General features: G+C 33.4%; 1 protein-coding gene across 1 annotated transcript in view; it reads right to left on the minus strand.

The window, feature by feature from the left end:
- LOC126829988 (uncharacterized) overlaps window positions 1-16,799 on the minus strand; it is a 28,725-nt gene extending 11,926 nt beyond the window's left edge. Inside the window, exons 1-5 of the mRNA XM_056102789.1 lie at window positions 16,547-16,799; window positions 15,875-16,159; window positions 5,171-5,338; window positions 2,374-2,401; window positions 1,652-1,689 (exon numbers count right to left, since the gene is read on the minus strand). Coding sequence (XP_055958764.1) covers window positions 1,652-1,689; window positions 2,374-2,401; window positions 5,171-5,338; window positions 15,875-16,159; window positions 16,547-16,766 — 739 coding nt within the window. The 5' untranslated portion in view covers window positions 16,767-16,799. The remainder of the gene's footprint in view (window positions 1-1,651; window positions 1,690-2,373; window positions 2,402-5,170; window positions 5,339-15,874; window positions 16,160-16,546) is intronic.
- Between the last annotated feature and the right edge of the window lie 1,459 nt (window positions 16,800-18,258).

Genomic DNA, 18,258 nt, shown 5'->3' on the forward strand with positions numbered 1-18,258 from the left:
TAAAGGGCTCACACACAATGCTGCACGTGAATATTGGGTTTTTCATGTGCATCTCGTGCAATTTTTTTTGTGCACACGGGCCGATATTTTTTGCGTTTGGGAGCATTGTGTGAAACAATAGTTCATAGTATTGCATAATATTATACATACAAAACCACCTAGTAATAAAATATTTGGGAAAAAAAGTGATGCGTTTTCCATGGCGCTCAGTATATAAAGGTGAAACATAAATAAACGATTTGATCAAATCCAACGGCTGTGCTATATTTATAAAAATTTCTGCCGAATGAGCATTAGCTACGATGATTTAATAACAAAAAGCGAATTGTATGCATAGATAATTACATGAATATGAAACATTTAAATCATATACCACAGTCTGTTAAAATATTAAAAAGAGAATTAATTAGCTACAATGATTTAATAACAAAAAGCGAATTGTTGCATTTAAAAAAAATAATAGAAATTTCCATACTGATATTACACAGCCTACCCAATAGTAGTAATTCACACACAAAGGATATAATTAAACTAAAATTGCTTCAGCATTTCACTAAATTTACATCGTTTATGATCGAAAGCCAATTTCATGCAGTTGGGTTTCAATAACAGAATTACCCCGTGATATAACCGTATAATTATACGGTCCATGATATTTTTAGGCTCAAATAACCCAACTATAACAGAAAGCATGCAGTTCCACCTTACAGTGAGTTAAATTGATTTAAGGTTTATTATGTAATGAATAATACATTGCGTGTCACATTCTGAAATTCTTAGTACATTCAATCGTTTTTAACCGCTTTAACAAACACCTATCAATTATCGTCAATAATCACAAATCACAACAATCACAACCCAGCAGAATGGGTTCAATAATCAACACCAGATTAAATACTTTTTCAATCGTTTTTTAAACTGCTTTAACAATCACCAATCAATTGTCGTCAATAATCACAACTCACTGGGCAGATTGGGTTCGATAGTCAACACCAGACTATAGTTTATTATTTCAATTTCTTTTAACAACATAAAGATTTCTTTTAATTTCTTTCAATTTATTTCTACAACATATTATAGGAAATGGTACGAATCAATTTGAGGTACAAATCACATGTGTATTCTAATTCTGGTTCGGCAGCCACTTTTATAAATTAAGCGCAGCCGTTGGATTTAGGAGATGGAACTAATCAATTTGAGGTACAAATCTCGTGCATATTCTAATTCTGGTTCGGCATATTCAATTTCTTTCAACTGATTTCAACAGCATAGGAAAAGGTACGAATCAATTTGAGTTACGAAGTGAGGTACGAATGAACTAAGTACGAAACAGCCAGGTTAAGAAACAGCCTGCACCCATAATTACATATAGAGCATGTACGGTAATTTAAATCAGAAATTAATTTTGCAAGAATTGTTTCTTTTTTTTACAGTTTATCATACAATGATTTGGATTTGCCCATCTGTTTATTTCATAACCCTTGAACAAATACACAAACAAAAATTTCAAATCAGATGATAAATAAGTGAATCATTATTTCTGGTTTTAAAATACTGGTTAAACCCGTTAAATTGTACACAATAAAGACATCTTATCATCTACATACACTGAATAACAAAAATATGGGAAATAATAAAATATATTCATTACCAAGCTCATTCTTTTTCTTCTCTTTGTTTGATAAATGACTGAAAATAATTAAAACATAATAAAACGAAAAAAAAAAGCGAAACAAGCAAGCATGAAACAAATAAAATAATATTTATCTATTATTTAAAGAGTTATTATCGCTGGGAAAGTCTCCACCTCTTGTGTGAAGAATTTTAGAGAAATTTTTCAAGTCCTTACGGAGAGGTTGTCCAGAAGTATATTTAACTCCTAACATTACTCTGAATTGATCATCACTGGTCATTTCTTGTTTATTCTATAATAAGGTGAATCTAAGGTTATCGTAAATATAATATTATTCAAAATTAATAACATCTATTTTCTGGATGAGAGTGCCTCTTCAGTGTTTAATAATTTTGGTACCCTCGTATTCAAGCAAGAAATAAAGACCAAGGATAAAAACTAATAATCAGTCACTGATGGACAATATTTGGGACTGTAATTATCACTTTATAACTTTAACTGAATGACAATATGTCTGAGACATAGGTGAATTTACAAAAAAATATATATAACTATTGAGTTGCATCCACTTTGCACAATTATGATATTTTGGGACAAACATGAGGTAAATAAAATTAGTACTTGTCAAATCTCCGTTTTGATTCACACTCCTCACATTGTTTCAGTTCTGTACCCAATAAAAAGGGAATCACAGAACTGTGACAGATTAGATTTACTCTAAAACCTATAAATATACTTACACATTATCTTGGGAACTGTCTTTTTTTGCTGTGTGAAAAACAAAACAATCAATGATAAACAGTCTTGCTTGATATCATGCAAAAGGCTTAATTTTTTTTCTAGGACACCAAATATGATATCTCATAAATAGAAAGGGGTTCTTGAATTTAACTTTTATATGACTGATGTAAAGCATTTTTTAAATATAAATTTCCTAAACTGAATTACTCAACTGTATATTGAATTTTCTAGTTATTCAAAGAGTTCATATTATGAAAATAAATTAAGTGTGTAACTTGTATAACTTACCCTTTCTACAGTATATTACCACACCAATAACAGTTGAAGAGCCCCGGGGAAAAACGATCTAAGTCACATTTTCGTCTTTTCGCATAATAGGCAAAAAAACCTTTTGGACGAGAATGCTTGACGCGAACAGAACAATGAGTGGGTTTAATTACAACTTCAAAATGATGTTTAATACGAATCATAATTACCAGTACAACAACTGACGTCCACATTTCAACCAAGGTCACATAAAGGGTACGATGGACGTATATGTCCGAGAGGCCATTTCAGAAAGGCCTTGGTTCGATGTGACTCCGATCGTTTTTACCTGAAATCGATTGTGCCACAGAAAGCTTATACAAATTGCGACCAGATGGCGCCATAAACTGGGGTTCGTTGAAAGAGTGAATTAGAGCGTTCTTCCCCGGGGCTCTTCAGTTATAATTATTATTATTATTATAATTTTATTTTTAAAGCGCTACATTATAACAATAGTTATTTCTAAGCGCTGTACAGTCATATCTACACTGTACAATGGTAGGCACATGATTCTATTTATATGAGTTATTAAACAGATGAGTCTTCAGTTTAGATTTAAACTGAGATAGTTGGGTACACTCTCTGATGTTTCTGGGTAGTTCATTCCAAAGTTTGGCACCCCTAAAGGAAAATGAAAACTCACCCACCTGGCCCTGAAAGCGTGGAACAGCAAGTAGGGTTTTGTCACGTCCTGAACGAAGATTAGTTCAGCCAGTGGTGTAAACATTAAACATTTCCACCATATAATTAGGAGCTGTTTTGGTTATTACTGATTTGTAGGTGTTGACGAGAATTTTAAATTTTATTCTGGCTCTCACCAGTAGCCAGCAATATATCAATAATACTACTATAACGTACCCTTTCTACGGTATACCACACTAATAACAGTTATAATACCATCAATATATCAATAATACTACTATAACGTACCCTTTCTACGGTATACCACACTAATAACAGTTATAATACAATCAATATATCAATAATACTTCTATAACGTACCCTTTCTACGGTATACCACACTAATAACAGTTATAATACAATCAATATATCAATAATACTTCTATAACGTACCCTTTCTACGGTATACCACACTAATAACAGTTATAATACCATCAATATATCAATAATACTACTATAACGTACCCTTTCTACAGTATATCACCACAACAATAACAGTTATAATACAATCAATATATCAATAATACTACTATAACGTACCCTTTCTACAGTATATCACCACAAAAATAACAGTTATAATACCATCAATATATCAATAATACTACTATAACGTACCCTTTCTACGGTATACCACACTAATAACAGTTATAATACCATCAATATATCAATAATACTACTATAACGTACCCTTTCTACAGTATATCACCACAACAATAACAGTTATAATACCATCAATATATCAATAATACTACTATAACGTACCCTTTCTACAGTATATCACCACAACAATAACAGTTATAATACCATCAATATATCAATAATACTACTATAACGTACCCTTTCTACGGTATATAACCACAACAATAACAGTTATAATACCATCAATATATCAATAATACTACTATAACTTACCCTTTCTACGGTATACCACACTAATAACAGTTATAATACCATCAATATATCAATAATACTACTATAACGTACCCTTTCTACGGTATATAACCACAACAATAACAGTTATAATACCATCAATATATCAATAATACTACTATAACGTACCCTTTCTACGGTATATAACCACAACAATAACAGTTATAATACCATCAATATATCAATAATACTACTATAACGTACCCTTTCTACAGTATATCACCACAACAATAACAGTTATAATACCATCAATATATCAATAATACTTCTATAACTTACCCTTTCTACGGTATATAACCACAACAATAACAGTTATAATACCATCAATATATCAATAATACTTCTATAACTTACCCTTTCTACAGTATATCACCACAACAATAACAGTTATAATACCATCAATATATCAATAATACTTCTATAACTTACCCTTTCTACGGTATATAACCACAACAATAACAGTTATAATACCAGCAATATACCAATAATACTTCTATAACTTACCCTTTCTACATTATATAACCACAACAATAACAGTTATAATACCATCAATATATCAATAATACTTCTATAACTTACCCTTTCTACGGTATATAACCACAACAATAACAGTTATAATACCAGCAATATACCAATAATACTTCTATAACTTACCCTTTCTACATTATATAACCACAACAATAACAGTTATAATACCATCAATATATCAATAATACTTCTATAACTTACCCTTTCTACATTATATCACCACAACAATAACAGTTATAATACCATCAATATATCAATAATACTTCTATAACTTACCCTTTCTACATTATATCACCACAACAATAACAGTTATAATACCAGCAATATACCAATAATACTACTATAACTTACCCTTTCTACAACAATAACAGTATCCCTTTCTACAACAATAACAGTATCCCTTCCTACAACAGCATATCACCACAACAATAATACCAATTACCAGCAATACAACAACAACACTTCCAACTATAATAGGTATGTTATTACTTTCCATCTTGCCCGGTGGCTTTGGTGGTTCTACATAAAAAAAACTCTACATAGATAAGGTGGAATAATAATTTAATACAAAAGATATCTGTAAATTCAATACAGTTACTATTTTAATCAGAATCAGAAAGGACTATTTTCAATAAGTAGAAATATAGTCTACCTATTAACATGCTCCTCCAAAAAACAATACGTACGTTAGGAGAAAGCAAACGTGTCTTTTCAAAACGAATAAAGGAACACTATGCAGCTATTAGACACAACAGGCCAAAGCCGGTCGCACTACACTTCAACTTAGATAAACATACAAGTAGAAATGTTATGATTAAAATTATAGAGCTTTTTAAGACTGACCCAGATAACGGCAAAAACGATGCCGTAAGGAAGCCAATGAATTCAAATGGATTCACACTTTGAGAACATTCGCACCTGATGGCATTAACGATAAGATGTAGTCCCAAGGGGTTCCCCACTTTATTGTTTACTCTATTTTCAATTGATCCATAGAGTGGTTTGTATAGCACAGTACATGTTGATATCTCATCATAGAGTCTGAACAGATGGGATTTGAATTGGCTCAGAGTTGGAATGGATTGCAGTTCCATTTTTCAATAAGTTACAGAAAGAAGTCTGAATTTGGTTCTTGCCCGAGACACCAAGCCAGTGCAGTGATTTCAACACAGATGTAATTGGTCAGCACAAATCTGTTTTAATTACAATTCAGACAGCACAGTTTTGAATTCATGGGTCATTCCATGCCAAGTGGACCAGGGATGGGAAGTCGATCCTATTGGAAAAATCTGGAAAACAATATATGTTTTTGTAAGAGTAGAAACTGTGCAAAATTTGTGGGCTGTAGCTTGAAAATTGACTGAGATACGGGCATTTGAGTTTTATGAATTACCAATAAGTTTTCGAAACAAAATATATATCAATAATTTTCCCGATTTTCAGAATCTTGTTTTGACCTTTCTAGAGAAGGTGTAGGGCTCAAATTTTTCAGTCTTATAGAACCTTTAGTGTATATTACGAATCTGCAATCAGATTGCAGGTGAGTGGCGGGGTTTGCACACTACTTGGCCATAAACCAAAATAAATTTGGTGCAACTGTATATTTTCTGGATTTTGTAGTGTTCCAGGACGTACAAAGTAATAGATATAGACCCACATTTTGGCCTATCCCGAGATTGTCGGTAGTACTACGTAAGAAACATATGAATACTTGTATTTTTGAGCCAATTGAACCCAGTATATGTTCATCTAAAAATTTCCCTCTGATCCGAGCGCCCATGAGCTCGATGGATGAGATGGATTATATGAATATATATAGCCCGAGGGCTCGAGGATTTATATTGCATATTTCTCATTGACCTAAATAAATATGTATACTAACTCAACATTTAATGTCTAAAAATTACACAATTACATGTGCAGTAGTGTATCAACATCCGCCTGACTATAAATAAGAGGTAAGATTCGGCACTAGTTGCCTTTTTAAAGTTTTGTTAGCAACCATATATAGCGCTGGGGAAGGGGGGGGGCGCTTAAAGGGAGGGTATGTAAATCCTCGAGCCATATATATTCATATAATCATTCTCATCCATCGCGCCATGGTTGAGAGAAAACAAATAAGCTGTTAAGATTTATCCCTATAATTAAAAAAATTGCATTATTTTCTGTAGATCTATTGTAGAACTTGTAAAAAACTTATAGTTGTTCCATGATGCTGTTTTAAGATTGTATTAGAGCAACCAGAATTAAAAGATGCAGATGTGGAAATTGAACGAATTGAATGAGTGTAAGATGAGATACAAGAAGTTGAGAAGACTTCCTAACATCTGAAGATAATGCATCGGCTTTGCTATAAGGTATACTTATATATTTAGCAGATACCGGTAAATAAATATTTCTAGAAGCACACCAGTACCAAATTTGTTTGCTTATTTCAAAAAAATAAATTGCTACACAATGATCTAAATCCATAGAAAACTGTCAGCAGTTCAAGATAATTTATTGAGATCCTGAACTATTCCAAAGCCCATAGGCGTGAATATCATTGGAGTGAGCACCCCATCCATATAGAGAACCATCCAAAGTAAAGACATAAGAGTGAGGGGTGGCCTTATATGGTTACTATTATAAATACTAATGTTATATGTAACCACCAGTTTACTCAAACGTCATTGAGGGAAATACCCATATGAATAATTACATTCTGTTAACCCATTTAACCCTGAGCCAATTAAAAGATTAGCTACCCTACTCCTAAGCTAATTAAATCAGCAGGGCCCATTTCCTAAGCCAATTAGTGGATTATTGTTAATCCTAATACCCTCTACAAAATTGCAAATAACTAAAAAAATATTTTCTATACATAGAAATACCCTGTTACAAAAATGTACAGATTGTCGTGTTCTTTCCAATGATATAAAATTCAATTTTACAAAGTAGAAATTATATTACTATAAATAACATTGAAAAGTCAGTTCCACTAAAATTATGAGTTTTCTCTGTCATAATGGTAAAATAACGTGAACAAGTATCCCCAAATTATTTTTTTTTAAAAATAAAACACAAATATAGTCCCTCACGTTGGCAGCATGATCAAAATAAATGTAAATATAACTTTTAAAAAGAAATATCACCCCAAGTAACGGTCACTTCATCGCTATCGGCATTTTAAAGGGACTATCCCGATTTCAAGAGAGTCTCAAAAATAAAAGTCGGTGTACGTATGAAATTTAAGCGCCAAAATATAGAGGAATGGTGTATTTACCTTCTCTCAAAATTCTAGCTCAAAATATTGAGTCGTTTGGACATGAACGTCAAAACTGCTTATCTGGACACGTAACCCTTTTAAGAATTTGTGTCAGGTTTTTTCGTTGGGTGACCTGATAATCGATTCCCGTTCCTTGAGTGGTCTATATAGTGAATGGCCCATGTGCTCTACTTGATAACGAAATACAAATTTCACCTACACATTATTTTTATAAAATAAAAGTTGAGTTTTATCCAGACACCGCATAATACAGCTTGGGACACCGGTCTCCATTTCTAGATGAAGACTGACGGGTTTAAGTTGTTTGAAAACTTATCAAAAATATTGAGTTAGTTGCTCGTCCCTTAGATAGAGGAAACTCTGAAAGGGAGACATGTAATTACAAACATTTGGTCTTACCCAATAAAACGCAAATATTTAGGATGATCTGGATGAATAGGAATAGAAAAATAAGCATCTTTTAGATCCATTGGTGATAGATATGTATTATACTTAAAGCATACAGTTCCCGGTGTAAAATGTTCATAACTTATAAATGTTTAATTTTTTCAGGTTTATAGCAGGACAATAATCGTCAGTCTTTTTCTGAACTAAAAAGATATTAGAAATAAACTGATCGGAATGAAAAATAAAAGGAACACCTGGACATAAAGCCCTCTTACTCAACATTTAATTAATCAACGAACTTCATCTGCTCTGAATTAAATGGAGGTGGTTTAGGCAACCGAATTTGAAAGGGTGGCCGAAGAAACTCAAACCGGTACCCGCTAACTGCATTTAGAATCCAGTTATAGGATGTAAAGATAGTCCAATTGTTTAAAAAAAAAGAAGAAATCTGACTGGCTACAAAAGTATTACCTACGCCTGTAAATGGATTGCTGATTAGTACCCGACACAACATGATTACCAAAAGATATATATAATCGATTTGACTTATCTATCTCTCGAACATTTCATTTTCATTTGAACTAGTCATGGAGACTATTTTATTTCTAAAACTACCGGTATAGGACTTAGATGCTTTAGGCCTATTATCCCTTTGTCGGTGGTAGAAGTTAAAGCATAATCCCCCTCTCATCCTAGCGCCCAAAGGGCGTGATGGATGTGAAGGATTATATGAATATATAGCCCGAGGGCTCGAGGATTTATATTGCATATTTCTCATTGTTCTTTCAAACCATGCACAATCGCTCAAACTTTAAAGGCTAAAAAATAGCTCACCGAATCGGCGTGTATAAACACGTGACCACGCTCTATATAAACTATCACAACACTTTCAGTATTGTCTTTTTAAAGATTTGTTGACAGACGAATATAGCACAGGGAGGGCTCAAGGGAGGGAAGATAAATCCTCGAGCCCTCGGGCTATATATTCATATAATCCTTCTCATCCATTACGCCCTTCGGGCGCTAGGATGAGAGGGGGATTATATTCCATATATGCCCTTCGGGCATCTCGGATTTATATTGCATAGTTTAAAGGGTTGTCAACAAAGGAAATAACAACTAAAACAAATTAGTAGTTCATTTATTATTTATTCCGCAGCCAGCATACAAAATAAACAAATTTCGCACATACTGGTGGTAAAACCTGGCAAATATATATCCATATTTCCTGTTTGCAGCCTTCAAAATGTCTGAATATGAACAACCACCATTAAATGTCGAAGAAGTTGATGCCCCTCTAATTGAGTGGGCTTTAAAAATAGAAGTATCAATACCAGCTAACTTTAATATTTGTCTTAAACACCTAGCAGAAGTTCCTGGAGCTACAGCCTTCTTCGTATAAAAGGAAAACAAATCCTTGACTGGATTTACGGTATTCTGCTGTTGTACGGATAAACTGTCTCGAAGTAAAACAAGGACAGATCCTGACATCTTAAAAACTTGGAATTTTAACCCTGAATAACGGTGTTAAAGGTCGAGAAATTTTCGAAATCTTATTTACTCTCAAGGTTATAACAGAGCCTGAATCATATAAAGCATTAAGGCAAAAGTCTGTTAAAATTTGACATCTCTAAGCTGTAGCTAAAGCCAACAAACCAACTGGTTTTATATGTCAGTATTCTCAAAGATAAATTTTGCAATGGATACAGCGTACCCAAATAATTTACTAATATTGAAGCATTCCAAGTAAACAGATATTTATGGAGTTACAGAGAATCAAATAATGTTTTTTACCCTATAAGGAAATTGTTAGACATGTCTCCTAAGAAATTTATAAAACTACAGATGGATGAAATGAATTAATTTGTTGTCCACAACACCAAAAATTTCATCTTCTCCAGCTAGGCCAATGCATACTGTTCGTAGTAGATGGCCGCCAAGAATTAAGGATGATATTAGCAGATTTCTTTGATATTCCTCTATTATAGAAGGATTGCCAGGTATCCTGCATCCTGTTAGATATAGATTTTTCCCTCTAAGAGAATGTGGCTTAAACGTAAAAAGGTTCTTGCGAACCGGTAACCGAACTGGGTCGGCTGTGAGCATTGATAGTAAAATTGGATACCATACAGGAGTTGACCAGCCTGGAATGATTATGGCTGCTTGATCTACTGTTTTGAAATACCTTTTCCAGAACCATTGATACATATATAAAAAAAGCATTGCATGCTAGAAAAAAAGGTCTGGATGTCAAGAAACATTTTTCTAAATGTCTATTAAGTCTGGAAGCAAACAGATCAACATCATGTATGGAAAAATGATTACAAATCTTTGAACTAGAAAATATTCTAGACAAAATGTCCATCACTACATTAGATTTACCAACAACATGTTTGGCTGACAAAAAGATTCCTTTTTTCAAAGACTACAGCCAAACTTCTTTAGACAATTCAAAAAGATTACCAATATAACCACCCTGATTATTTATATAAGTAATACAAAAGTATTATCAGCCTGGATACAAATGTGTATAAAAAACAAATATGACCACAGACAGAACATTGAATATTACTCAAACTCCTAAATAATTTATATAGTTTCCTTGCTCTTAAAGATTTCAACGGCCATTGCTTTGGACTTTACCCTGTGGGCACCCCATCCATATGGGAAAGCATCTGATGTTATGAACCATTTATACATGTATACTAGGTGGATGAATATAAAACCCATTATATATAAACCTTAGATATCCACCATTCTATTTCCAAAAACATTGCCTGAATATGAATGATATCATTATCATAGCTGAAGATACAGTGTGACAGAAATATATTTTTCTGTTTGTCTAAATAATGGATAAATATAATGCAAGTATAATAGCAGTTCTACTAAAGGAACACTGACCAATAAATGATGGCTCATATGAATTAATAAATTTGAACTAAACAAAATTTCCTCAGCTATTATTTATTTTAGAAACTCTCTCATATGTCAACAAGCTTGATAACTTTCTGTATTAATTATGAAGCCTAAAATACTTTCTGTATTAATTATGAAGCCAAAATTAAAAACGCCTGTACATAGCAGATAAAGAATCATCTATAAAGTATGTACATATAATGTTCTGTTTCCTGAGCCAAGCAAACAAAGGTTTGAGAATTTTTGTAAAGATACATGTATCTGTAACTGAAGAAATACCAAAAGGTAAACATGTAAACACATAAACATGATCTCGCCATTTGAAACGTAGATATATTCGATGATCAAGACAAACAGGAATCGAAAAATAAGTCTCTTTAATGTCAATGGATGTTAAAAAATCGTTCCGTTTAATAGCCTTAGGGCAATTGCCAGTGTTTCCTGCTTAAACAGTTTTTTTTTTAATAATAATAATAATAATATAACTGTATGCTGATGATACAGAATTGATGGCTTTCTTAAATATCATTTAAATGACTACCTCATCCATTAAAGACATCTGTTTATGATTAAAAGGCAGGCTATTTGGAATAGCCTTCAGAATAAATGAGTTGAATTAAAGTCAATCTTATAACCACTAACGATATTCACTGATCTGAGGTAATAGTGGCCCAGTAATATATAAATTTGTCCAGCATAAAATATTTATTACTTTCCAATGTCTAGTGGTAGTTTTGGCGAGGTAATCTGCCTCTCGCCCTGCTCCAGTTGGGGATGACAGCCCTTGAAGGGCCTGCCGGAACAATCCAGCCGGACAAAGTGTCAACAACAGGCCTTGTTGTTAAATATATTGGGTGCTACCTTTTGCTGCGATATTTCACAAGAAATAATCTATGCTTCAGAGACAACTCTAAATGGGCCTTACCTAAGGTTATGATAGAATCTACAATAGAGGACTACCTCAGGGTCAATATTTTTATTTAAAAGAGGTATCAGAGGGCATCAACCCAGACATAACAGTTTTAGAACCTCCTGAAGATAACAATCCTGAGCCGCTTGGGGCAGGGCATGACAAATATCCTGGTCCAACAAAGGTGGCAACAATCTCTTGCATTTAACTGATAGAGGATAGTAGAATGTCAATTACTTTTTCTCGACCCTTTTTATTGGTATCTTGGTTGATCACAGAATCATTAAAGACATCATCACCCTAAAAGATTTTGGGGATGTCAAACTTAGTTTCTTGTGTTTACTCCATGAATTCATCATACAAACTTTGAGGATCCATGATATCTAAACCTGATCCATTATTAGTTACCGGTACTTAAAATGTTATTGTATACTTTTTATCTTCATGATGTACTGATACCGCATCTTCAAAACCATGTGATGCAGGTCTATTAGCCGACCTAACAGACTGATGAACATCAATTACCATCAAGACTTTGATTTTAAGATGGATTGTTATATTAAATCAGTGAAGATTGGACATCAAGGAAACCTGGTTTTGAAGAAACTCAAATTCATTTTTATCTACTAAAATGCCACCACCTGAAAATATTACTTGCATTATGATTTAAGCCTATAGCAGTGGCCGTAACGGCTCATTTTGTCGTAACGACATTATTTGTTGCAGGCTTATTAATAACAACCTTTTTATTAGATCTACTTATATACTTATTATTACTACTAGTATAAGGGTAACCCTCTTTATTACTATTGTTAATATTATGTTAATAATCAGTACCGGTAATAATGCAAATTAATATTACTTTCACTATGATTCAAGCCTATACTATCCAGGGGCCGTAACGGCTCATTTTGTCGTAACGTCATTATAACGACATTATTTGTTGCAGGCTTCTTAAAAACAACCTTTTTATTTGATCTACTTATATACTTATTATTACTACTAATATAAGGGTAACCTTCTTTAGTATTTTTAATATTATGTTAATAATCAGTACCGGTAATATAATGTTAACATTACGATCATCATTATCATCATTAATTTTTTTTTTTTTCATTATGAACATGATCATATATCAATCAAATTCTGTCAACTCAACACAATTGAATTGGATAAAGTTACAAACCAACTATAATATTGGCGTTCAATTCTCGTTTATGAGATTTAAAGGCCTTTACAGACCTTTTAGCGGAAAATTTCCGTTATTACGCTCGTTTTTACCTATGGGTATGTTAAAAATGTTATTATCGAGTTCGGAATCGGAAGTATACCTCCATCATCGGACTGCTGTTGTAAACATCCAGTTTATTCTCGATTGTCCCACTCATGTGGAATATATTATAATCTCTTGTCTAAAAAAGCTGTATAATAATTACGACATTTAAATCTAGCAAGTTTGCGGTTACATTATGATCATTTAAAAGATCTGCCTCGCAGAATCCCTAAAAATCGCTTTCCTCCATATAAAGAGTGAAATTTAAAGTCAACACTTCGTGATGACCGCGACTAAAAACAAACAAAAAAACCGGTGAATCAGCGATTCTACCTCATACCTGTCGATGAAAACGAAGGTAGATAATATAAATGGACCTAAAAATACAGGTCCATGATAAAACATAAATGATCAACACACATTGAACACAATGGAAAGAAAATTTAAGAACATGATAACAGCGTTATCACGAACACACGAATGTGCTTGGTCTAGATCAAAAGAGAAAAAGACAATACTGAAAGTGTTGTGATCGTTTATATAGAGCGTGGTCACGTGGTCACATGTTTATACACGCCGATTCGGTGAGCTATTTTTTAGCCTTTAAAGTTTGAGCGATTGTGCATGGTTTGAAAGAACAATGAGAAATATGCAATATAAATTGGAGATGCCCAAAGGGCATATAATGGAATATAATCTGAAACTAGGAGGAATTATAGTTTCTATAAATGCCCTAACTTCCATCTAGTACTTTAATATAATCTAGTTTTAATAGTAAGTTACCAATAATATATTAGACATGCTGTTGCCATGCAAGATACAGATATTTTGCAAGAGATGGACAGAGAACAAGTTAAAAAATGTGATTTGAGTTTCATCAAATTTCGATAAAAATTGTAAACCCTAGATGTTCCACAAGCTAAAAACACATATTGTCGCACAATCTGGGGTCATTATCCATAAATTTCGATCTTAAATGTGCAAATATTGAAAGGAATCGATGGACAAGTTTCATCAAAATCGGATACAAAAATCTACACCCTCTAGGGAGTCCACAACCTTGGTATTACATATTTTTACACTAATTGGGTACAGGGAGCGGCCATTTGGTCGGGCAGTTGGTCAGATTTTCACGACATTCAAACTCAACCGTCCTTATGGTGAAAGGGTGTTATATAAAAACATTTTTTAAATCAGATAAACATTTTGACATCTTGATGGACTAAAAATGCGATTTTACGTGCAATTAGGGGCCATAATCCAGGAAGTTATGGTCCAATCTGCGCAAATATCGACAGGAACCTACCGGTATAAACATACATTTCAAGTTTAATTAAAATCAGATAAAAATTGTGACCTTTATAGGGTCCACTTGGTATACTTTCACTACAAATATTAACACATGCAACAATACCAAATCATGTCCTTTGTTTTTATTAAAGATGCATTATGTAAGAGGTAAATCTGCCTTATGAAGATCTTTCATTTGACCTCAATGTTATAAATCATTAATTAGACATTTATTCACCTGCCAAGGCCATAATCAACTCTCTAGCCCATCGGGTGGTTTAGAATTTCAATAGATTTAAACACAATTGGCAGTTAATAATTTATTAACAAATGGTTGCCATGCAAGATATTTTGCGAAATGGGCAGAGAACAAGCTAAAAAAATTGTGATTTTTCGTACAACTAGGGGCCATAATCCAGGAAATGCGCGAATATCGAAAGGAACTGAGATCTTTGGGATATAAACATATATATTTATTTTTCGGGCAGTTTCGTTCCGAAATTCGAACTCAATCATTATCAGTTACATGTAGTAACGATAAAAATATTGAGGGTCCACAAGCTGAAAACGTAAACTTTCGTACAATCAGGGGCCATAATCCATGAAGTTACGGTCTGATACATGCTAATTTCAAAAGGAACCGAAATCTTTGGGATATAAAGCTATATTTCAAGTTTTGTCAAAATTAGATAGAAATTGTGACGTGTAGAGTGTCCACAAACATATTCTGGATGGACAGAAATCCAGACGGACAGGGGAGACGATAATATACATCCAAATGAAAATGTGGGTGTATAAAAATTGTTATCTCAAATGCGATTTTTTGTACAATCAGGGCCATAATCCATAAGGTTACAGTCCGATACATTGCAACGTTGAAAGGAACCACAACCTTTGGGTTATAAACATACATTTTAAGTTTTGTCAAAATTCGATAAAAATTGTGACCGGTAGAGTGTCCACAAACTGGGGTAACAGCAATATACGTGCACATTTAATTGTCTTTACCTCCATCAATAACTGTAATAGTGAAGTTCTGAACACCAATATCATTGTATACAGATACTATATAATCACCAAATAGAGTAGAGTTTAGAGTAATCTCTACTGTTGATTTATAGTTTATAGTTGATAGTTGTTGTGTTCTAGCTGTATTTATTATCTGTCTGGTAGGTGTATGGTACCAGGTGAAGGTTGGTCGAGGGTAGGCGATTATATCAACTTCTAGATTTATTGTTGTATGTATTCTATTGGTGATGTTTCTCTTGGTTACTGTGTTTTCTCTTGGAGAACCTGGAATATAGAAATACGATTATATCAACTTGTAGATGTATTGTTGTATTTATTCTATTAGTAATTAATGGGTCCCCTTGGTTTTCTTGTGGGGGACCTAAAATTAAGACAAGCGATCATTACATCATTATTCATACTGAGCTGACAATAATTCAAATCAAAGAACAATGTACAAAACAATGAATATACTAACCATGTAAACCTCCTCTAGGGGCCATGTTTTAACAATAAGAAGGAGTAGCCATACGTGTCATGTGCACAACAATTTATTTGAACAAACTTTGGATTTGGAATTCAGATATTGGTAACCATAAGGCTTGTGGAAAGGAATTACATTTTTGCTTAGTCAGATTTGTATATATTTCATATTTCCGGGGTTGTACTTACATTTAACAAAGAGTGGAATAGTTTTAGATACAGGTTGACCAATATTATTACTAGCTGTACAGGTATAGTTATCTATATGTTGACAACTAGCTTTAGATATGGTATATTGACTACCAGAATAGAGTTGTCCCCCTTGTTGTGATCTAGACCAGGATATTACTGAAGATGGAAGACTGTCAACTAAACAGTTGAAGGTTACAGTAGAATCTTCATCTATCATGTTGTTGGTAGCATCAGATGTTAGACTTGTGATGGTTGGAGGATCTGAAATTAATGTAAATTTGTTGAATTAAATCTTAAAATAGTGGACAATCGGTGATATATGTATACATAGGTCCTTGGTTTTTCGTCCCATTCAAAATGACTAGACAACTGTTCTTGTTAGGCCCTCCGTCCTGCACCATTGACAAGTAGAAACCACGCTGGAAAATCCTGATCAACTTTCTCAGCCAATGCAGGTATCAAACACGCAACCTCCAGGCTAGCCACTATGGCTCCCACAATTTCTGAGACAAGGATTTTAACCAACTAAACTAATATTTACATTTAAAATGTGGTAGGTGCAATTAAGCCAATGTTCATTTCAGATATAAAGGAATACTTTAGCCCTGTTCACACTTAGCCGCGATAAGTGTTCTGTTCTCGGCACAGTACCAGGCCACAGTGCTAAATCTGCCTTATGAAGATCTTTCGTTTGACCTCAATATTATATAAATCATTATTTAGACATTTATTCACCAGCCAAGCCCACAATCAACTCTCTAGACCATCAGCAGACCTGTCAACCCCTCAGAGCTGAAATGCAGTAGGGTAGTCTAAAAAATGCAGTAGAAACCATGATTTGGTCATAGATTTCCAAAACGAGTAAATTCGCACTTCCAAGGGTAATTAATTTAGGCCCAACAATACAAAAATTGCATTAAATGGGTAATAGATAAAATATAAGCAATGGTAACCATATCTAAATGTATTTATGTATATAAACCAAAATTGAAAGAAATAATTAGTAACGTAAAAAAATAATTAAAATTACCAGTTCAGTAGTACTGGAAGTACCACTTTTCTTTGGTTTTAACTAAGCATGATTTTGAAAATATCCTTGTGACGTGTTCCCCATTCCAGAGTTTTTAACAATATTGTTTCATGTAAGATAATTGGTGTGCTTATTAGATTCTATAGTATTTCTACATTAGGAATTTTAACCCTAAAAAAATAGTTTTGCATAACGACTAATGACAAAATATTGGTATCGATTTAATCATGCCCCCACCCCCATGGCGATTATCCCCTCAATGTATGGGATTTTTTAGATGCTGTAGGTACGCGCGCAAACGAAATTGTCAGCCATTGCTGCCGTAAATTGGTCGCTATTTGTTCAGTTTATCGCTACGCATTTTAAGAGTATTTGGAACACGTGCCAATAATTATATCCGCTTTATTAACTCTAAAATAGATTGAAAAGAATTTGAGAACAAATCTCTTTGCTAAATTACACCTTACAATGTCTCAAATCGATGTTGATAACCTAAAGTTGCGATCTTTATTGTTTACGTGCAAAGAGTTGTTTCCCTTAGTTCCATAGTTTTGGCGAGAAAATGCGGTAGAAAGCTATTACCGCGCAGTAGAGCGGTACATGAGGCCTTTTCGCGGCACTTTACCGCGTGATGCGGTAGAGTTGACAGGTCTGATCATCAGGTGGTTTAGAATTTCAA

This window comes from Patella vulgata, chromosome 8 (genome assembly GCF_932274485.2).
Source record: "Patella vulgata chromosome 8, xgPatVulg1.2, whole genome shotgun sequence".
Taxonomy (NCBI): Eukaryota; Metazoa; Mollusca; class Gastropoda; family Patellidae; genus Patella; species Patella vulgata.